Below are 21,965 nucleotides of genomic sequence, written 5' to 3' on the forward strand. Positions count from 1 at the left end.
AGCAGGCTGCCTGCTCTCAAAGCTTGCCCTCACTGAGTGCACCCCCAAGTAGAACAAATGGGGGGGCATATGGAAGGTTGGGCTTCCCAGATGGCACTCGTGGTAAAGAACCTACCTGCCAATGCAAGAAACATAAGGGACGTGGGTTCAATCCCTGGGTCGGGAGGGCGGGGCAACCCACTCCAATATTCCTGCCTGGAGACCCCTCATGGACAGGGGAGCTTGGTGGGCTACAGTCATAGGGTTGCAGAGTCAGACACAACTGAAGCAGCTTAGCACGCACAGTATGGACATTTCTAAAATAACACCTGCCATTTGACAAATGCATACAAGACTTGTCTCTGGGCGCAGCTATGAAGCGGTCAGAGCAAGGCTTTGGACCCAAGAAACCACTCACTTGTGCAGCTTTGGACAAGGGTTTCACTTTCCTCAACCTCAGTTTCCTCATCTGCAAAGAGGAGGGTTATAACTTCCTCCTGTGGATCTTGTGAAATAGCTGTCTCAGGCACAGTAAATGGCAACAAACAGGGATGGGTATTCGCTAGGCTGAACTCAACTCTAGAAGTCTGCCCAGGCAGCTGAGGTTCATACACACTGACACACACACATCTTTCACCAGATCCAAGGAAGTGGCCATTTCCTCATTTCAGACACTCATGACCCAGCGGGCACACAGGGGTATCACCGCGGCCAGCCCAGCTCAGCACCCAGAATAAAGTACTGAGTCAGGAAAAATTATGGGAAAGGGGATGTGGTTTTGGGGGGAGGCGGGAGGGGGCCGCCCAGTCCTCTCCGGGTCCTCCTGGCTGGGTCCACTCGGACACGGCGTACGCCTGCCTTGGAGAGGGGAAGCCGGTCCGAGGACCTCTCCGTGACCAGACCGGACACCTCCCACCCGTCCAGGTGAGGGCAGGTGGCAGCTTTTCCCCGCCGCCGCTTCCTGACACGTGGCCTCAGAGGCAGCCTGACTTGGGACAAGAAGGAGGGTCCCTGTCTCTACTGAGCCGGGGTCTTGAGCTTGAAGCAGGGACCCCACTCCCCATCCATCAGGCGGCCCCCAGGGGCGAGGGGCCGGAGAAGGGAGGTTGGCCAGGGTGAGGAGGGTGGGCCAGGGGCCAACTCAGCTCTCTCCCCATCAGCTCCCTCCCCAGGTGGACATGGGGTCCGGCGCCTGGCGCCTCCTGGTACTAAACCTGCTGCTGCTCCTGCTGGCACGGCCGCTCAGGGGCCAGACAGGCACACACTGCTATGGAATCCCTGGGATGCCGGGCCTGCCCGGGGCCCCCGGGAAGGATGGGTATGACGGGCTGCCAGGGCCCAAGGGCGAACCAGGTGAGTCTGCCAGCCTGGCGGGGAGAGGCCACCTGGGGCCTGGGGGGACTGTCCATCCGGGACCAACTCGGAGGAAGGTGTTCAGTGGCTTGATGGTGAGGAGTGTGGTCTCTGGCCACACCCACTCCTGCGGCCAAGCTTTAACTCTTGTGGCAGTTCTGGGCCCTTCTCCCCTCAGAGCCCAGCACTCAGGTGTCCCTAATTCACCTCTTTGCCCCTCAGATTTCCCATATGATACCAAGGAGAGACCTAGAGCACCTGTCCGAGAAGCTGGCAGGGAGGGTCACAGGAGATAACCCAGGCGAAAGCTTTGGCGAACTTCTAAAACACTCTGCTACTGTTTTATTCCATCCCTTCCACAACTTGCCCTCTAACGTGGACCCCAGTGATTGTAGCCCAGATGGTCAGGGTTCAAGTCCCAGCCCCACCGCTTCCCCGCTCCCCCACGCACTGTGTATACTTGCCCAACTTAAAAAGCCTCCAGTGCCTCAGTTTCCTCATCTGTGCAATGGGGAGATGGTAGTACTTGTTGCACAGGCGTGCTGTGATGATCAATAAGATTAAACAGAAAGCAGCACGTGGAAGTCATCTGTAAGTGCAGGCTCTGGTCGTTGCTGCCCTTGTCATCCTTGTCTATCAGGGCTGTGTGCTCCCCTGCCTCCCTGGGGCTCTGGGTAGTTGCAGGGGTGGGGAGTGAGGAGTCAGGGTCGCAGCCACAGAATCATCTGTTGGAGATTCGCAGGCAAGCCCCAGCATGAGTGAAGAGGGCTGAGGACATGAATGGGCGCTGGGTGCTGGGTGAGAGCTGGAGTCTGGGGGCACTTTGTCTGGCGGTGGGCACACATCTGGAGGGGGGTGGAGTGTGTCCAGAGTGGGTGTGAAGGAGGCCGGGGCAGGGCTGAGCAGAGGTGTCAGGGGTGGCAGAGGCATTGGGCGAGGAAGACCAGTGGAGACGGATGTCCTTAGGAATTTCCCACCATCACCTGCCCTCCTGGAAAGAGAGTGGAATCACACCAACATTCCAGAAGGAATCCTCCAACTCAGGCTGAGTCAAAGGAAGCCCCCAGATCTGCCATTTTTCCAGGACCCTGAACTTCACAGCTGCCTCTGGCTATCTCAATGCCCAGAGTGGTTGATGGTCACCAAGTGTTGAGCTCCTAATTTGTGCCAGACACAGGTTCCAAGTGCTCTCCGTAGATTCATCTCTCGGGGCAGAAAAAAACTAACTCTATTTTACAAATGAGAAAGCTGAGGCCAAAATCCTTTGAAGATGTGATTTACCCCCTTTGTACAAATGTTGAAGTTGAGGTTCTGGGAGATTGAGCCACTGGCCCAGAGTCACACACTGGGATCCTGTTGGATTCCCGAGGCCACACCCTCCACCACGACCGTCCGCTGCCTCTCAGGGCCCCCTCCCCACGGGTGTGTCTGCCCCCACTGCCTGAAGAAGAGGCACAGCTTTGCCCAGCATCGCTGATGGCCACCCCCCGAGTTCTGACATTACTGAGCACTACCTATGAGGTGTCCGGCACACGCATGCTCCCACCCCACTCGGCTAGCCACTCTGGGGGATCCCTTCCATCATGGCTTTATCTCACCTGGGCGAACAGAGTCTCTGGGAGGGGAGGTCACCTGCCTGGGATCACACAGCCTGAGGCCTGGGTCCACTGGGTTCTGATTCTCTCCTCCTAACCTGGGATCTACGCAGCTCACCAGTTGCAGAGAATTCTGTTAGCCTGTCTCCACCGACCACCACCGTAAAGGCAGTCAGAGGAGGAAACAGCCATGAGGGCCAGCAGGGGTGGTCAGAGAGGGCTTCCTGGAAGAAGACTGCAGTCAGGCCCTGAAAGATGAGAATGGTTTGGACAAGGGGAGAAGAAGCTCACGGAAGCTCCGATAACCAGGGCGGCCACAAGCGTCAGACACTCGGACTGGGACGCAGACAGACTTGACTTTCTGAGTCCTGACTCCACCTCCTACCGGTGGCATGGCCTTGGGCAGGTTTCTGGCCTCACTTTCCGCATCCGTACCTTGAAGGAAATTGAGCTGGGCCAGCTGTCAGAGGGTCTGAATTAGGCTGAAACGGGGTGGAAGGACTGGAGACAGGCAGCCTGGAAGGCTCCATCTGCTGGACCCCATGTGCTAAGCTGGCCTGAGTGGTTCCAGCTCAGACATAGAAACCAGTTTTGTGGAGCTCTGAATCTTATAAAATATTGAGGACCCTCTTTAAGAAAAATAGTACAAAATTAGGGATACTTGATGTGTGTGTGTGGGGGGGAGTTACACAAACCTCCACACACTACAAAATTGTGTTAGAACTGCACACACACACAGTGCATGTAAAAGAGGAGCTGTGGTCAATTTCTTGATTTTGATTCCATACTTTAGTTCTGCAAAATTGGGGAAAACTAGGTAAAGAATACACAAGACTTCCTTTTTTTTTAAATTTTTTTTGGCAACTTCCTGTGAATTTGTAATTATTTCAACACAAAAAATTGAAAAACTTATAAAATTACCCAAAGGACCTTGACGGGGTCAGTGCAAGTTAATGGAGCCTAAAGTTTAAGTTTTAGGAGCTTTCCAGAAAATCTGCCTCTGACCCATCTTCTGATTTTTTGTCAAGAAAAAGTAGGAACGTAGACTTTTAGGTGAGGAGGTATCTGAGGCCACGTGGTGTCCATGGGCTAACAGTCGTGGCCTCTGGCACATTCTCTGAGAGCCAGCCTGGCTCTGACACCTCCTGAGCTGCCCGGTCCTACCCTCTCCATCACAAATGTGGGAACCGAGGTGGAGAGTTAGGGCCAAGACTCAGCCAAGGTCAGAGGGCAAGACCAAGGGGAGGCAGGATTTGAACCACGGTCTCCCTCCCCTCCTGCTCCCTGCACACTGCTCCCAGGTGGATAGGCCGCCATCTGGGGGAAGGAGAGTCCAGGGACCAACCCTGGTGGGTGGCCCCTGGAGGCCCATCGGGTCCCTCTTCCCACCCCCTGCCCCATCACTGCCTTCCCACCTGCTCTCTCCCCAGGAATCCCAGCTACCCCTGGGACCCGAGGACCCAAGGGCCAGAAGGGAGACCCCGGCACGCCTGGCTATCCTGGGAAAAACGGCCCCATGGGGATCCCGGGGATTCCGGGGACTCCCGGCGCCATGGGCCCCCCCGGGGAGCCGGGTGTGGAGGGCAGGTACAAGCAGAAGCACCAGTCCGTTTTCTCGGTCACGCGGCAGACTGTCCAGTTCCCGGCGGCCAACAGCCTGGTCAAGTTCAACGAGGTCATCACCAACCCGCAGGGGCATTACGACAGGGACACTGGCAAGTTCACCTGCAAAGTCCCGGGCCTCTACTACTTCGTCTTCCACACGTCGCACACCTCCAACCTGTGCGTGCTGCTGTTCCGCAGCGGCTTCAAGGTGGCCACCTTCTGCGACCACATGACCAGCAGCAAGCAGGTCAGCTCGGGCGGCGTGCTGCTGCGGATGCAGGAGGGCCAGCAGGTGTGGCTGGCGGTCAACGACTATAACGGCATGGTGGGCACGGAGGGCTCTGACAGCGTCTTCTCCGGCTTCCTGCTCTTCCCTGACTAGGTGGGCAGGTCTGCTCCGGTCTCCGGGGGCCGCCCCATCTCCCCTCAGCTTCCCCGCGAGAAGCCGTTGTGCTGCATCCATGCTCAGGCCGCTCTTGCCAAAGACGGACGCTGCCTCCTCCAGGAAGCCCACCCTGCCCTCCTGCCCTGAGTTCTCTCCCTCCTCCTCCGGTACTGCCGTGAGTGTTTTCCAAGTCCAGGAAGAGGCAGGAGGCACATAAATAAATAACTAAATCAACAGCTATGAGCGACTCTGAATCCTCACTGCCAATTCCCTAAAAAGCGATTCCCTTCATCTTCCACTTTGCACCTGTCACAGCCATCTGTGGCCTCCAGATTCAGGCATCAGTAAAGCTTGGTGCCAAGGTTGAGACGCTCGGCACCGTTCGGCCATTTGGGAAAGAGCTGCTCAAATGTAGCTGAAAAGCCGCAAGGGGTTCCCAAGGGGGTGTCTGCGGTCACTTGTTCATGTGAGAGGCACTGCTGTCTTAAAGATATCCATGCTCACAGGTGAATGGGAATGTGTTTGAATTCCCAAACTATGTTGATCCCTGTCGAATTTCTGGAGCACCCTTCACAAGAGGGGTTTGGGGCTCAGGTGGGCCCAGCACAGACACAGACAAGATGTGCAATGAATTTGTGCTGAATTAATGAATGAATTGGTGTGAATGCATGAATGAATAGGGGGTTAATGAATGACTAAAAGCAGAGCAAGTGAATGAGTAAAGAAAATCGTAATAGCTAACATTTATTGAACACTTACTATGCACCAGGCATGATGCTAACCCACCTATTAAATCATTTAACATTCATAATTATGTTCTAGATGGGCATGGAAGGGTGAGAGAGGATCTGACTCTTGGAGTCTAATTTCCCCCGAATAACTGAGACTCTGGGGGCCCTCAGGAGATCATCCAAGACCATGGCTTCCTATAAGCCATCTGGGCTTCACTGTGAGATTCCTGTTGGTGGGCCCAGCTGGGTCATCTTGTTGGAGAACCAGGAAGCTGGCCATAAACTGCTGCACTTTCACTGTGCCGACCACAACAAGGGGTTGACAGCTCAGGTTCAAATAGGCAAAAAGTGTAACTTTCCTGCCCAGATTGCAGCTCGGGCCTCAGAGTCCAGTGAGGCCCGAGGCTCACTCAGGCCAGGGAGAGCCCCCACAGCCCGGCTGGGGTCTCCGCTTGGTTCTGCAAGACCCTGTGGAGCTCACAGAGGTTCGAGATGAGCCGGAACAGCAGAGGCGAGAGCCCAGCTTTCCACCCACCTCCATCCACTTTGGCTCTTTGTTCCTGAAAGCTGCTGTCTCTCACCTCCAGGGCTTTACCCATGATGTTCCTTCATTCTGTGGAGCTCCTGCCCCACGCACACAGTCCACTTAGATAATACACACTCAGCTGTCAGGAATCAACACAAAGATCACCTCCTCCATGAAGCCTTCTCTGATTCTTCCCTTCGTGTCCCACAGCGCCCTCCACCGACTTGGACCACAGACTTGTGGCTTGTTAGAGCCCAGGTTTCCGAATCTGGGGGTGCAACAAAATTACCTGCGGATTTATTTACAGATCTCTGGACTCAGACCTGTTATAGAAGTTTGAGAAGACTACTATTTCCAGCAAGCCCCAGGCTGTCCTACATCTCAGGAGTGGGTCACAGAGGAGCTCTTGGAACTGGGTGAACCTGCATCAGCCTGTTTCACCAATCAACCTATTCTGAAAAACTGAAAGCTACTCAAGGTTGATTCAAGGGCCACAGTGACCCCAGAGGTAGCATCAGCAGTGTTGGGTTTCCGTGGAAGCGCTCCTAGGGGTGTTTTCCTTGAGGCAGTGGAGGCTCTCATCCCAAGGTCAGGACAGGTCAGGTTCACGTTCTCATCATAGCATGGGGACCCAGTTCAGTCCCTGTTAGCCCCCTGAGATCTCTCTCACCCTCCTCAGCATCAGAAATATGGCTGAAGCGAGTAAGCCCGTGATGAAGGAAGCTTCACAATCTGTTCCTTTGGAGAGGAGTAAGAGAGAAAACGAACAATTCCGTAAACTCTTGGTCAGTGACTTGAGCTCTGAGACCACAGAAGAAAGTCTGTGGAACTATTACCGGCAGTGGGGATATCTTACAGACTGTGTGTTAATAAGGGACCCTGCCAGACAAAAATCAAGAAGATTTGGTTTCATCACGTTTTCATCCATGGCTGAGCTGGATGCCGCCATGGCAGCCAGACCTCATTTCATTGATGGGAAAATGGTTATGCCCAAACACGCTGTCCCAAGAGAGGACCATGGAAAGCTGGGGGCTCTCGTCACTGTGAAGAAGCTGTTCGTTGGCGGAATTACAGAAGACAGGAAGGAACACCATCTTAGAGATTACTTTGAGAAGTACGGAAAAATCAACGCCATTGAGATAGTTACTGATGGACAGTCTGGCAAGAAAAGGGGCTTTGGATTTATTATTTTTGATGACCACGATCCCGTCGATAAAATCGTGCTGCAGAAAAATCATACCATCAACGGTCATCGTGCAGAAGTAAGAAAGGCCTTGTCTAGGCAAGAGATGCAAGAGGGCCAACATTTGAGAAATCGAGGAGGAAGCAATGTTGGTTTGGGGTATTTTCATGGTGTTGGTGCAAATATGGGAGCAGGACGAGGAAGGAACTTCAGAGGAGGATCCTGGGGTTCTGGAAGAGGGTGTCAGTTTGGGGATGGCTCTCACAGGTACGGAGGAAGAGCTGGAGGTGGCAGTTGGGGGGTTAGGCCTGGCTATGGGGCAGGACGAGGAGGATGCAGTGGTGGAGGGTCTGCAGACGGCTACCAGGATGAGTGCTTCAGAGCCCGTTATGACAACTACGGAGGAAGAAGTTATGCAAGTTGCAATGACAGTGATTTGGGCAATCAGAAGCAGAAACCTTCTAAGTACGATTTACTGAAGAGTGGAAAGTTGAGAGACAGCAGAAACATGGGCGGGTCATATACTGGAGGAGACCACGACCCAGGAGGCGGTGGAGGACGTGGGGGTTATGGAGAGGCAAGACGGTGGGGGCCTTCTCAGTGGCCGTGGGCTTGACTGCATGCAGAGGAGCCCAGAGGGGCGAGGAGAGCCTCAGATGATCAAAACAACAGTGCAAAGGAAACGCTTAACTCAGTCGCGCCTAAATATGCAGCGACACGGCAGAAGACGCCAGAGCTAGTACCGAGAGCCACTTTGTGAGTGGACTCAGTTACGTAGGAACACTATTTTCCTACGGGGGAAAGACTTTTTAAAAAATGCTTTTGCGATGGTTTTTGAGCTTTTGAAATGTTCTGTCTTTCCAGCAGTCTCTGGAAGAGTGTAGAATCATCCCTTCTTGGATAATATCCCATTTCCAAGTTTCAGTTGACATAGGAAACCTTTTTCAAGATTTTTCTCGAAGTTTTGAAAAGCTGTTAGCCAGAATCATGGGATAATAAGACATAATATCATTCTTCTTAAGACATGTATTTCATGTGTAGAGTTAAGAAGCTATTGTGCATTTAAGATTTAATAAAATAATTTTAAAAGTAAAACAGTAGTGGTCTGTCCTCTTCAAATGCTTTGCATTTTTACCTTTTAAATATTTCTCTTGTTTTAGGATGTCAAAGTTTGAACTGTGCAGTGTGATGATATGACTTAAATATACTATGAAATGATTACCAGAAATTTTTTTTCTTGTGATGATGAATATTCTTAGGATTTACTCCCTTAACAATTTTTGTAATATCCTACAGCTGCGCTAATTTTGGTCACCTTGTTCATTATATTTTTTATAATGTTGAATAACATGTCATGAACTTATTGGTCATTTGTATATATTTTTTGGATAAATGTCTATTCAGTTCCTTGGTTCATACCACAGTTTGATATTTGCTATTGTGGTGTATGGGTTTTGTTATACACTACATGTTTTGCATTTATCTTATAACTGGAAGCTTGTACCTTTTGACAACCTTTATCCTGTATTTTCTTCCACCAGTTCTCTGCCCCTGGGAACCATAAACATGATTTTTTTTCTGAGTTTAATCTTTTTTTTTTTTCACAAATACATATGGTCATACCAAAAGACAGGTTTGGGGAGGACGATTTTAATCTTTTTTTTTTTTTTTTTCACAAATACATATGGTCATACCAAAAGACAGGTTTGGGGAGGACGGAGATGTGGGTGGACAGGCAGTTTGCCAGGTGAAGTCAATGCATATTGTCCACCAGTTGGCTTTTATGCACTTATTTCCTTACAAGTCTGCCTCCCTACTGGACCATGAGCATCCTAGAGGGCAAGCCCGTTTGATACATGCCTGGCTCATGCATAGGAGGGCATGGGAAATGTGTCAGATGAGAAGGAAGGAGAGATGAAGACACACACACTAATAACAGAGGCCAGGGCCCAGGAACCCAGGCTGGTTCACAGGGTCTGAGAGCCTCTGGCAGGGACAAGGCGGAGGTCATGGGGCCAATCCACTCACAGTTCACTTCCAGCAACCACTTAGCGGTCTACCCGGCAGTGCCTCAAGTGATACATCTTTCTTCTCGTTTCTCTTTTGTTTAAAAAATCAATACACTGTTCATGTAGGCCACAGTGTCAGATCAGAGACCTGTACTTTGGAAGCAACCATTTCTGTGCCATTTCTATTTTCCATAATTGTTTCCTTGTTGCTCTCTCTTTGTCAGGAGGGACCGGCCTTTGAAAAAAATGCCAGCTTGTCTGCTGGGCTGGGGGGAGCTGGTGAGGGCTTTCGAGGGCAGAGGCAAGGTTGGGAGAGGAGCTGGAATGAGGCATTCCAGGGGGCAGGGGGCCTCTTTTAAGACCACGGGGTGTGGAGGGGCCTTAGGCTTCTTTTCCACCCTTTGTAAGGATCAATCCCTCTCTACCAGGGAGAAAAGTCAGTGATTTTTTTTTAAAGATTTATTTAGTTATTGGCTGTGCTACGTCTTCTTTGCTGTGCGCAGGTTTTCTCTAGTTGCAGCGAGCGGGGTTACTCTCTAGTTGCAGTTAAGTGGGATTCTCATTGCAATGGCTTCGCTTGGGCTCTAGGGTAGTGGGCTTCAGTAGTTTTGGCGCACGGGCTAAGTTCTCCTGTGGCACATGTGATCTTAGCTCCCAGAGCAGAGGTTGAACCCACTTCCCCTGCATCAGAAGGCAGGTTCTTAACCACGGCACCATCAGGGAAGTCCCAAAGTCAAAGACCAGCTGGGTTTCCCAGGTGGCACTAGTGGTAAAGAATCTGCCTGCCGATGCAGGAGACATGAGATGCAGGTTCCACCCCTCGATGAGAAAGATCCCCTGGAGGAGGGCATGGCAACCGACTCCAGTATTCTTGGGCTTCCCGTGGCTTAGACAGTAAAGAATCTGTTTGCAATGCGGGAGACCTGGGTTCGAGCTCTGGGTTGGGAAGATCCCCTGGAGGAGGGCATGGCAACCCACTCCAGTATTCTTGCCTGGAGAATCCCCAAGGACAGAGGAGCCTGGCGGGCTACAGTTCACGGGGTCACAAAGAGTCTGACACAGTCGAAGCGACTTAGCATGCACACATACACGAGACCAGCTCACTCTCACTCGGGGCCAAGGGTCTCCCTAGCTCCTGACTCCTAATCCAGGCATGGCTCCTGTACATACAGGCTCCAAGGTTTTTGTCTTCTCTTCAGAGAAATCATACTACTCTCAACTTTGCATTGGCACCTACCAAGGGCTGGGTGCTCAGCTAAGCCTTGGACATGCAGGGCTACCTCACTGGCCCCCCACGACTACTCCAGGAGGTGGGTGGACCAGGTCCCTGGTTCATATGTGGGGAAGCTGCCTGAGGCCACAGAGCTAGAAAGAGGTAGGCCTGGGATTCAAACTTGCAGGGGGCCTATTCCAACCCTCCTGGCCCCAAACCGTGTTGCTTCCTGTTCTTAAGCTCCTTCTGCCTCTACCTTAAGTTCAAGTTCATTTTTCCCATTGTCACCAGCCACCAAATTACTGGACAGTCTATATTTGGTTGGGTCCAGAGAGGGTTTTATCACATGAGTCTCTCACCCACTATAGTAAATACTTCATTTCCATCAAGCAGCATCCACAAGTGAAATGATTTTCCATCTCCAAGCACTGATGTCAAGAGAGCCCTCCTGACCTATGGCAGCTCCTGGGACTTTCTGGGCAAGCATCCCTGAGAGGGGCCTCATGTTACCTTGGATGCAGTCTCAGTGAGAGGACTTATATCTCGGCACCAGAGATGCCTGGCTCTGAGTCGTGCATCTGCCACTAGGATGAGGCACAGGCTCCAGTAGCTACTTGTGACATCCATCACAGGAGCGATGAAACCACTGTGTCCCTTGATGTTTAATACCGGGGCTTCCCTGATAGCTCAGTTGGTAAAGAATCCACCTGCAATTCAGGAGATCCCAGTTCAATCCCTGGGCTGGGAAGATTTGCTGGAGAAAGAATAGGCTACCTACTCCAGTATTCTTGGGCTTCTCTTGTGGCTTAGCTGGCAAAGAATCCACCTGCAATGCCGGAGATGTGGGTTTGATCCCTGGGTTGGGAAGGTCCCCTGGAGAAGGAAAAGGCTACCCACTCCAGTATTCTGGCCTGGAGAATTCCAAGGACTGTATAGTGCATGGAGTTGCAAAGAGTCAGAGAGTTCCTTGGACTGCAAGGAGATCCAACCAGTCCATCCTAAAGGAGATCAGTCCTGAATATTCATTGGAAGGACTGATGCTAAAGCTGAAACTCCAATACTTTGGCCACCTGATGCAAAGAGCCGACTCATTTGAAAAGATCCTAAAGCTGGGCAAGATTGAAGGCAGGAGGAGAAGGGGACGTCAGAGGATGAGATGGTTGGATGGCATCACTGACTCAATGGACATGAGTTTGAGTAAACTCCAGGAGTTGGTAATGGACAGGGAGGCCTGGCGTGCTGCAGTCCATGGGGTCACAAAGAGTCAGATATGACTGAGCGACTGAACTGAACTGATGTTTAATATCAGCCTCCCCCAGTAGAAGAGACATTCCTTGGGGGGCCAGACCCAGGGCTGATTTGCTTGTGGTTCCATCTCCAGTGTACGTAGAGGCTCTTGATAAATATTTGTTGAATGATAACTTTCTCCCCCAGGCTGCAGTTTCCTGATATATAACATGGACAGCATGGGTGGGGTGACCATGCCCACCCATGCCCCTCTCTCCTGGAATTCTATAAAGCCAGGATCAACAAGCAACAGGATCAGGTCCACTGGGAGAAGGGGGAGGGGTATAAATAAATAATAACCACGTTACAAATCCACTCTTCATTATTAGATTACTTTCTGAGAACAGAAAAAGAGCAGAGCTGTAGACGAGAAGCAAAGCAGAAGATGTGAGCCCAGGAAAGGCAGGCCTGGGACACAGTTTGATACTAACAATTAACACGCGCACCGCACTTTACAGCTCACCCTCCTCCTTCTCCTCCGCTATCCCATCTGAGCTCCACAGTGCCCTCTGCAATCTGGAAAGCAAGTGCGATTATGGTCTCATCGCGCAGCAGAGGAAATCAGGGCTCCCGAGGGTCCCCTGGTGGCTCGGTGGCAAAGAACCGGCCTGCCAATGCGGGAGAGGTAGGTTGGATCCTTGAGTCTTGCCTGGAAAATCCCATGGACAGACAGAGGAGCCTGGTGGGCTACAGTCCACGGGGTCACAGAGTCAGATACGACTTAGCAATAAAAACAACTACAAAACCCTTGTTTTCCTTGGAATTCTAACTTTATAATTACAGTCACTAAAATCCTCCTGCAATGCAGGAGGTGCGGGTTCCATCCCTGGGTCAGGAAGATCCCCTGGAGAAGGAAATGGTAGCCCACTCCAGTATTCTTGCCTGGAGAATCTCATGAACAGAGGAGCCTGGCAGGCTACACAGCCCATGGGGTTGCAAAGAGTCGGACATGACTGAAGCAACTAAATAACAACAAAAGGGTTCTCTTGGCTAAACATGTTTAGCTGCTCATGGCAGAGCCAGAATCTGAATCAGGGTTTCTGACTGCAAGCCCAGCCCTCAGGCAGCAGGCCGGCCACATCTCCATTCCGTGGAGGAACACCGCAGTTCCTGCAGAAGTTCATGAGGTCAGGAGCCTTGGCAGGCGCTGCCCCCCACCATTGTGGGCATTTCCCTGGAACACCCTATTCCCCCCAACAGCTGCTGAGCTGGCGAAACCAAACTGACCACCCACCCATCATGTTTACAGTAAACCCCTCCCGATTGCAGAAGTGGAACCTGAAACAGCCTGAGGACAGCAGAAAGAGTGAGAGTGGGGTGAGCAGGGGCGGAGGCTGGCCTGCTGGGCCCGGGGAGGGCGCCGTCAGGGAAAGGCCCCTCTCATCTCTGGGGAATGGAACTTCCGCTTTGGACGGAGAGCAGGAGGCTCCCAGCACCCGGTCCCACTCTGCCCAGCCCAGCGGCCTCAGAGGACACCAGGCTCCCAGGTGAGGACGGGGCTTAGCAATAGGGGGACCGGCTGGCAGGACCAATGGGGCAGAGGGTGGCGCCTCCTGAGTGTAGGGCCCCACATCCTCTGTCTCAGAGCCACCTGCAGGGTTGGACAGTGAGGGCTCCTGCACCCCATCCCAGACCTCGGAATCAATTCCTCTGGGGAGTCAGCTAAGGAGTCTGCTGCTACCTGGGGCCCCAGGTAATGGGGAGGCATCTGAGTAAAGGCTCTGGGGTCACCAAGACTGGAGCTGAGCCCCGCTTCTGCCTCTCAGGAGCTGGCGATCTGGGTCAAATGACATAACCTCTCTCAGCCTGGATCCTCTCAGCCTGGATCCTCTAGGCAGATAACAGAACCTTTCAGGGGTGCTGTGAGCCCTAAAGGAGACCAGCTCAGCCTCTGCTTAGCACGTTGCCTGACTCAGGGTATGTCAGAGGCAGTGGTGAAACCAGAACCCAGCACCTCCACCCAGCCTTTCTCTGACACCTGCCTTCTCTTATTTCCTCGCAGTCTGGTGAGAAAGCTCCGCTAGCCTCTTTCAAGGAGGAGGTGGGGTGATGGCAGGTGGAGTTGTGATGAGTTATTAGTTAACGTTGACACAACGACGCTTGTGCAGGAGGGTGTGCGGTCAGGCACAGTGCTAGAGACCGAGTTCCTTCTAGGCTCCATCTCACATCATCCTCTGGCAGCCAACTTTGCCAAAGGCTCAGGGAGGTTAAGGTACTTGCCTGAAGTCAGGCAGCAAGGTAGTGGCAGAGGGGGAGTTCAAGGTCAATCTGGCCTGACTCCAAGTCAGGGGGAAAGGGGCTGTTGGAGCTGGAGGAAGATGGATGATGTCAGGAAAGATGTGAGGAGTGAGGTGGATGGTGGTGATAGATGCTGAAGGCAGAGGGTGGTCAGATCTGCTGTGTTAAGTCTTGACCCAAGTCTAAGATTTGGTGGCCCCTGAATTGGGCCAGAACCCAGATCGCCCCAGTCCCCCACTCCACCTCCAGCTTCCTCAAGAGACCTGAGTCTCATCATCAACCCCTACCCCTACCCATGCCCCTGGCAGCCAACCAGAGCTCCCCCACCCCTGCGCTGCCTGCTCCTGACAGGCCCCCTCCCTGAGCCCAATCTCCCAAAGGGACCAAATTCTTTCTTTAGTTTTCCAAGCATCCTCTGTGGTGTCCTGAAACGTGGGGATTCCCGGAGGATGGTGATAATTCAAAAATAGCTAATATTCATTAAGCATTTCCAATATGCCAGGATGTGGTGAACCCTAACTCACCTGTCCTCCCACCAACCCCATTAGTCACTGCTTAGCACACTTAGCCTGGTTCTGCCTATGTCAGAGGCAGAGGTGAAATCAGAACCCAGGACCCCCTCCACCCACCCAGCAATTTCTCTGACACCTGCCTTCTCTTATTTCCTCGCAGTCTGATGAGAAAGCTCAGCAGAGATCAGGCAGAGATCGGGATTATCCCCATTTTACAGAGGGAGAAACTGTGGCCAGAGAGAAGCCACTTGCCTAAGGCCCAAAGCTAAGAAGGAGCAGAAGCCTGGTTTGGACCCTCTGGGGGCACCGTTCCTCTCCTTGTGACCCTCCAGGCCTCTCACCTTTGGTGATTCTCCCAACAGGAGCAGCAATAATAGCGATGATAGTAAGAGCCGTCACTGAGCTCTGGCCCCACCTCCAGCAATGCGCTAAACACAGGCCACGCTGTAGCTCCTGTGTCAGGCTGTTTGGCTCCAAAGCCTGTGTTTTAACCCCAGGTGGAGAGACCTCTGGGCTTCCCCAGTGGCTGAGCAGTAAAGAGTCTGCCTACAATGCAAGAGCCACAGGAGATGCGGGTTTGATCCCTTGGTCAGCAGGATCCCCTGGAGCAGGGCATGGCAGCCCACTCCAGTATTCTTGCCTGGAGAATCGCAAGGACAGAGGAGCCTGGCGGGCTACAGTCCACAGGGTCACAAAGAGTCGGATACGACTGAAGCAACAGCATGCATGCAGAGAGGCCTCTTAATGTAACACCCCCTGGGGTTTAGACCCAGTGGAAGTGGGTTTGAATCCCAGCCATGCATGGCTGTGTGACCTTGATCAAGGTTCCCCCTCTCTCCGCTGCCCAGATTCTTCATCTGTGAAATGAAAAAGCAGGGGCGCTTTCTCAGGGGGCTGCTGTAAGGACCAAAGTAAATGAAAGAACGACCTGGAAAGCATTTGGCACAGAGCCTGGCACCTGCTAAGGGCCCAATGCATTGATTATTAAGGTTGTCAAACTGTCGTTTGTGAAACCTCCGGCAAGATAAATAGAATGTCAGCCTCTCTTGGGAGCATGACAGAGCCCAAGCTGGTCACTCTTGGCCCTGGTCACATCCATCTTTGCAGTCCCTCTTTGCATGGTATCCAGCACAGCTTCCGGCCTCACTCAGGAGTCTGAGCCATGAACTGATCAGGACCAGACCGAGGGGGCTGGGGCTGATTTTCTGAGCACACAAGCCCAAATAAGCAGGTTTTTCTAGTACCAGGAAGGCCTCCAGGTGCCAAATTCTGGGTTAGCACAGGCACTGTAAGGCCCAGGGTTCTGACCACAGTCCTGCCATTAACCAACTCACTGGGTGATTTAGGAAGAGTTGTTTTCTAATGTTTGTATCTCAGTGTCCTCATCTGCAAGATGGGAAAATAATCACGACTCACTCCTCCAGGGTGCTGTGAGGATCAGACAACAGCAGCTATGGGTCTGAACTAGAGCCCCAAAACTCCGTGACTCTTTCCCAGCCACGGCTTCACGTGGGTCCCCATGATTATCCTGGGAGATGGGCTGGGATCATGCTGCTCACCTATGTTAAAGCCGGAGACGGCCCAGCTTCCGTGGGCTGAGGGCTAATGAGAGAAGCCTTCCTGGAATAGAAAGGCTTTGACAGGAGCCTTGAAAGATGGGGAGAAATTGGATATGGGCAAAAGTGGAACAGGCTGCCTCGGAAGGTAATGAGCTTCCCATCACTGAAATGGTACAAGCCATGGATGGGAAGAGGCCTGGGCAGAGATGTTATTGGGGAGACTTAACAGTAAGCTGAGGGTTCCTCAAGAAGTTAAACACAGGATTGCCATAAGACCTAGTAATTCCACTTCTAAGTATATACCCAAGAATTAAAAATAAGTATTCAGATAACCTTGTACGTGAATGTTCACAGCAGGGCTATTTACAATAAGCAAAAGGTGGAAACTTCCCAAATGCCCATCAATAATAAATGGGTTAACAAGATGTAATATGTCCATACAATGGAATACTATTCAGCCGTTAAGAAGGAATGAGGTACTGATCCATGCTACAATGTAGATGAACCTCAGAAACATTATGCTAAATGAAATGTCAGACACAAAAGGTTACATAGTATATACAATTCTACTTCTATGAAATATCCAGAACAGGTAAATCCATAGAGTCAGAACGCAGAGGAGTGGGTTGCCAGGGACCGAAGCGGGGAGGGCGATTCGGGGGTAACTAACTAGTGAGTACCGAATGTTATTTGAAGGTTGTCGAATTGATGGAAATAGTTTGGAACTAGACAGAGGAGAGGGTTATACAATACTGTGAATGTGCTAAACACCACTGAAATGTTCACTTTAAAACGGTTAAATTTGTGTTATGAGAATATCAACTCAATTTTAAAAAAGGAAGAAGCTAAGGGTTGGACTAGAAGAGTTTTAAGGTCCCTTCTGTCCCGAGAATTGATGCCATGGGCGTTGGCCATGCTGACAAGCTCAAGACACCCCAGGGTTTCTGTCCCATTCCCCAGGATTCTCACCAGGGCCCAGAGCCTTTGGAGGGACCCGAGACTATTCTACCAGAAGAGGTGGCCTGCTCCGCTGCAAGGTCGCTGGCTTCAATGCCACACAGGCCTGGGTTCCAGTCCTGGCTGCAGTCCTTCCTGTGTGACCCTGAGCAAGTGACTTGACCTCTCTGAACCTCCGTCTCCCCTTCAGTGTAGACAAATCGGTTCTTCCGGGCAGAGCTGCTCTGAGGATATAATGCGGCCCACTGTGGGAAAAGCACAGGCAGCCTGAACTCAGAAGCTCAAATGACTGAGAACCTTTGGACCAAAATCTCAAACCACAGCAATCAAGACCCTGACTTCCCTGCCGGTTCTCAACACTCCAGACTCTGCGCGGCCTCTGGGCCTTTGCCTTCTGTCCCTTCCTCCTGGAACATTCTTGCCCCAGCCCTGTCTGATCCTTTGGGTCTCAGCCTAAACATCACTTCTCAGAGATGCCTCCCTTATCTAGAAAACTTTTCTGGCAGGAGAACGCCCCTCACAAAACCAGCCCTCGGGGCCCCTTTCATTTCATTTCAGCCAGAGTGCTCCCCACAGAGTATAACCAGTTCCATTGACTTGCATGTTGACCCGTTTCTAGTCCCCCAGACCGTCAGCTCCATGAAGGCAGGGACCATATCTGTCTTGCTCATCACTGTATCCCCAGCACCCAGAACAGGGTCTGGTGGATAAGACCCTCAGGGAACATAGGAACAAGTGAAGAAATGAATGGACAGACCGTGGCCATGACCAACCGCATCGTCTTGTCCCCCGACAGGGAGCAGCTGAGACAGGCCATGATGAAGACCCCTCGGGGCAGTGTTTCGGTGCTTCTGCCGCTGCTGCTTCTGAATCTGCTCCGTGTCTCCCGGGCCCAGAGCAGCTGCATCGGGCCATCCATCCCTGGCATCCCGGGCATTCCCGGGAAACCAGGCCCTGACGGCAAGCCTGGGACTCCAGGGACAAAGGGAGAGCAAGGTACTGTGGACGCTGGGAACACACGAGGGTCACTCCCCAAGGCCCCGTCACCACCTCCCAAGGCAGCGGCCCACCTCCCAAGGCAGCGGCCCACCTTAGAGAGTGCAAAACACTTGCAAAGCCATCAGCTTGCTGAGCCCTTCACAATAACCTTGCAAGGAAGGGATTCTGATCCCCACTTTACAGGTGGGAAAACTGATGTCCAGAAAGGCTACTGACTTGCCCAAGGGAGCCCAGTCAATGTTGAAAGTGAAGTGTTAGCCTCTCAGTCATGCCCCGACTCTTTTGTGGCCCGTAGACTAGAGCCCACCAGGCTCCTCTGTCCATGGAATTTTCCAGGCAAGAATACTGGAATGGGTTACCATTTCCTTCTCCGGGGGATCTTCCCTACCCAGGGATTGAACCCTGGTCTCCCGCATTGCAGGCAGATTCTTTACTGCCTGAGCCACCAGGGAAGCCCAGTCAATGTTGAGGCTGAGGCCAACCTTGGCTCTCTCACCAGTAAATCCACTGTGGCCAGAGTCCTGGGGTACCTTCAGGGTCAGCGGCTTCAGCTCTCTGAACTGCTCTTTCCTCACCTGTAAAAAGAGGATGGTGCTCCTTTGCAGAGTTGTCAGTGGGTTCAAATGAAGCTGCCTGCCCCTCAAAGCCCCCTGTGAGATGTAGTTCGCGCATCCATTTAACCACAGCCAACTGCTCTAATCACACAATTTCATCGAATCCTCACGAGCCCACAAAATACCATCATCCCCATTTTCCAGATGAGGAAGCTGAGCCTTGGGGAATGTGACTCAATCAAGGGGACACAACTAAGAATGGCAGAGGTGATGTAAGAATCACCTGCCTGTCCCCTGAGTCCACAGGAAACTCACAGTAACTAGTTACTCACAGTAACTATCCTCTGCCACTCTCCTGGAAGAAAAGGTTTTACATCTTGTGCCAGACCATGGAGGGGTTTAGAGTGGTGGAATGCAAAGGGCTCGAATGCCCACTTCCAGGTTTAGCAAGACACCGCCCCCCACCCTGATGGGCATTGGTCCCCATTACCACCAAGCACATCCCAGATGTGGAAAGCTGGGCTGGAAGGAGACTCACATCACCAGCCTCCCATCCTCGTGTTCACAGACGGGACACAGAGGCCCAGAGGGAAGCAGGGGCCTGTCTGAGGTTACCCAGTCAGGCTTCCTGCCTCCCAGCCCAGCCTCTTCCGGTCCTCAGCCATCTCTGGCCCCCTCATTTCTTTCATCTCTGCTTTTCCAGGGCTTCCAGGGCTAGTTAGACACCTCAACGAGAATGGCGAGAAGGGGGACCCAGGGTTTCCTGGGATGCCGGGAAAAGTCGGCCCCAAGGGCCCTGTTGGGCCCAAGGGTGTCCCAGGGCCTCCCGGAGCCCGCGGCCCCAAGGGTGAATCAGGAGACTACAGGGCCACGCAGAAAATTGCCTTCTCGGCCTCACGCACCATCAACCACCACCTGAAATCAGGCCAGACCATCCGCTTCGACCACGTGATCACCAATGCCAATGAAAACTACCAGGCTCGGACCAGCAAGTTCACGTGCAAGGTGCCCGGGCTCTACTTCTTCACCTACCACGCCAGCTCCCGAGGGCAGCTGTGCGTGGACATAATGCGGGGCCGGGAGGCGCCCCAGAAGGTGGTCACCTTCTGCGACTACGTCCAGAACACCTTCCAGGTCACCACGGGCAGCATTGTGCTCAAGCTAGAGAAGGAAGAGACCGTCTTCCTGCAGGCCACCGACAAGAACGCCCTGGTGGGCATCGACGGTGCCAACAGCATCTTCTCCGGCTTCCTGCTCTTCCCTGACGCAGAGGCATGACCTGTGGGGTTGATTCACCCCTGCCCTCACCAGCCAGGCTCTCTTTCTCCCCAACACCCACCCCCATATCCCAGCCAAAGTGCACAGTAGGGCTCCATGGGCATTGCTGAAAGAACGAGTTAATAAAGTTTCCAAGGCCAATGGATAGTGGTCTAATTCAACTCTGTGTCCCTGCAAGTAGCACACAGTAGGTGCTTGGAAATGTGGTTTGAATGCTGGTTGAATGACCAAACAATAAATGACCTCTGAAATGACTCTGAATGATTGAATAATAAATGACCTCTGAAAGCAGAGTGGGTAGAAGCCACTCAGTCGTGTCCGACTCTTTGCGACCCCATGAACCATAGAGTCCATGGAGTTCTCCAGGCCAGAATACTGGAGTGGGAAGCCTTTCCCTTCGCCAGGGGATCTTCCCAATCCATGGATCGAACCCAGGTCTCACGCATTGCGGGCGGATTCTTTATCAACTGAGCCATGAGGGAAGCCCCAACGTCCCTTTCTGAAAGCAGAAACTCTCTCTAATTGATGGTGACTGGAGGGCCAGGCTTTGTGTCTAGCTCTGTGCCAGCTCCATAATGGCAGATGGGGAGGGAACACCATCTGCGGAGGACCTATTATGCTCCAAACACTGGGCTAGACCCTTTCTTCCTTCTCTCATTAATCCCCACACTCGTCCTTGAAGACCAGCTAAATCATGCCCAATTCACAGAGGGGAAAACTGAGGATTTGCAGGGGTGAAAGGATTGCTCTCAACTGCACAGATGAGTGGGAGGCAGGTCTGTCCACTAATGATCTGAGACCTCTTTCAAGACAAGATACCTAGGCCCCTAAAGGGGTTTTCTGCATGTAATGTTACATACCTCCGCCCAAAGGGTCAAAGAGTCTTTCTTTAGTCTTAACTGACCTTGGAATCACGATCCTTCCCCTTTTGATTCTCCTCACATGCTCTCCCTCCCAATATCTTGCCAGCCTGACTCAAGCTCAGCCATCCAGTTAGAACATGTAACAATCAGTGGTTCCTCCGCTCAGTAATATTCAGTGGTTCCCCATTGCCAACTGGACATAATGCCTGCTCACGAGCTTGGCACTCAAGCCTCTCTATGAACTGACCTTCTAGTCCCAATCTTGCCTCTCCTGGACAAAGAATATCTTCACTCCAGACCAGCTGGGCCCCTTCTGTCCTCTAGGCAAGATGCAAGCTCTCCTGCCTCAGTGATCTTACATTCTCCTTCCACTCTACTTATCTAACCATCCTTTTAAACCTCATTCAAGTCACACCTTCTCCCTAAAAGTGGACCATCTCAGCCCTCACAGTCCCTACTCGTCAGACCTCCCCAATCCCAATTCTCAGTTGTTTGGGCCTGAGCACACACTGCCTTCATCTAGCCTTTACTCATGCTCACCCCAACCCCTGGGCTAAGCTGTGAGCCCCTTACCCTGCTCATGGCTGAACCCCTCCCAGCCCTGCGCCTGCTCTCTGCAGCCCCTGTACTAGCCCCACCCACCAAGACTCTCAACCAATCCTGTCCAGAGGTAGGAGGGATTTAAGGCACTTCAGTTCAGTTCAGCTCAGTTCAGCCACTCAGTCCTGTCTGACTCTTTGCAACGCTATGGACTGCAGCACGCCAGCCCTCCCTGTCCATCACCAGCTACCGGAGTTTACTCAAACTCATGTCCATTGAGTCATGATGACATCCAACCATCTCATCCTCTGTCCTCCCCTTCTCCTCCAGCCTTCATTCTCTCCCCGCATCAGGGTCGTTTCAAATGAGTCAGCTCTTCACATCAGGTGGCCAAAGTATTGGAGTTTCAGCTTCAGCATCAGTCCTTCCAATGAATATTCAGTTTCTGATTTCCTTTAGGATGGACTGGTTGGATCTCCTTGCAGTTCAAGGGCCTCTCAAGAGTCTTCTCCAACACCACAGTTCAAAAGCATCAATTCTTTGGCACTCAGCTTTCTTTCATACATGACTTTCTCACATCCATACATGACCACTGGAAA

General features: G+C 52.2%; 2 protein-coding genes and 1 pseudogene across 3 annotated transcripts; all 3 read left to right on the forward strand.

The window, feature by feature from the left end:
• The first annotated feature begins 815 nt into the window (after positions 1-815).
• Positions 816-5,157, forward strand: C1QC (complement C1q C chain). 2 transcript variants are annotated; one of them, XM_020874487.2, is made up of 3 exons: positions 819-903; positions 1,140-1,332; positions 4,358-5,157. In XM_020874487.2, exons 2-3 carry the CDS (start codon positions 1,158-1,160, stop codon positions 4,912-4,914), a joined length of 732 nt encoding a protein of 243 aa, XP_020730146.2. In that variant the 5' UTR covers positions 819-903; positions 1,140-1,157; the 3' UTR covers positions 4,915-5,157. The 2 variants fall into 2 exon arrangements, with proteins under 2 accessions (XP_070314991.1, XP_020730146.2); XM_070458890.1 differs by lacking the exon at positions 1,140-1,332 and having other exon boundaries at positions 816-903.
• A 94-nt stretch (positions 5,158-5,251) lies between these two features.
• LOC139032216 (heterogeneous nuclear ribonucleoproteins A2/B1 pseudogene) lies at positions 5,252-8,939 on the forward strand (annotated as a pseudogene).
• A 4,250-nt stretch (positions 8,940-13,189) lies between these two features.
• Positions 13,190-20,218, forward strand: C1QB (complement C1q B chain). The gene is made up of 3 exons (XM_070458891.1): positions 13,190-13,353; positions 17,929-18,128; positions 19,389-20,218. Exons 2-3 carry the CDS (start codon positions 17,948-17,950, stop codon positions 19,961-19,963), a joined length of 756 nt encoding a protein of 251 aa, XP_070314992.1. The 5' UTR covers positions 13,190-13,353; positions 17,929-17,947; the 3' UTR covers positions 19,964-20,218.
• The last annotated feature ends 1,747 nt before the right edge of the window (positions 20,219-21,965 follow it).

Source organism: Odocoileus virginianus, chromosome 30 (assembly GCF_023699985.2).
Source record: "Odocoileus virginianus isolate 20LAN1187 ecotype Illinois chromosome 30, Ovbor_1.2, whole genome shotgun sequence".
Lineage (NCBI taxonomy): Eukaryota > Metazoa > Chordata > Mammalia > Artiodactyla > Cervidae > Odocoileus > Odocoileus virginianus.

Excerpts from the sequence above, each read along its gene's own strand:
- C1QB (XM_070458891.1), top strand. The coding sequence starts at position 17,948 with ATGATGAAGACCCCTCGGGGCAGTGTTTCGGTGCTTCTGCCGCTGCTG. Across the intron at positions 18,129-19,388 it reads AGGGACAAAGGGAGAGCAAG|GGCTTCCAGGGCTAGTTAGA; the intron begins GTACTGTGGACG and ends CTGCTTTTCCAG.
- C1QC (XM_020874487.2), top strand. The coding sequence starts at position 1,158 with ATGGGGTCCGGCGCCTGGCGCCTCCTGGTACTAAACCTGCTGCTGCTC. Across the intron at positions 1,333-4,357 it reads AGGGCCCAAGGGCGAACCAG|GAATCCCAGCTACCCCTGGG; the intron begins GTGAGTCTGCCA and ends CTCTCTCCCCAG.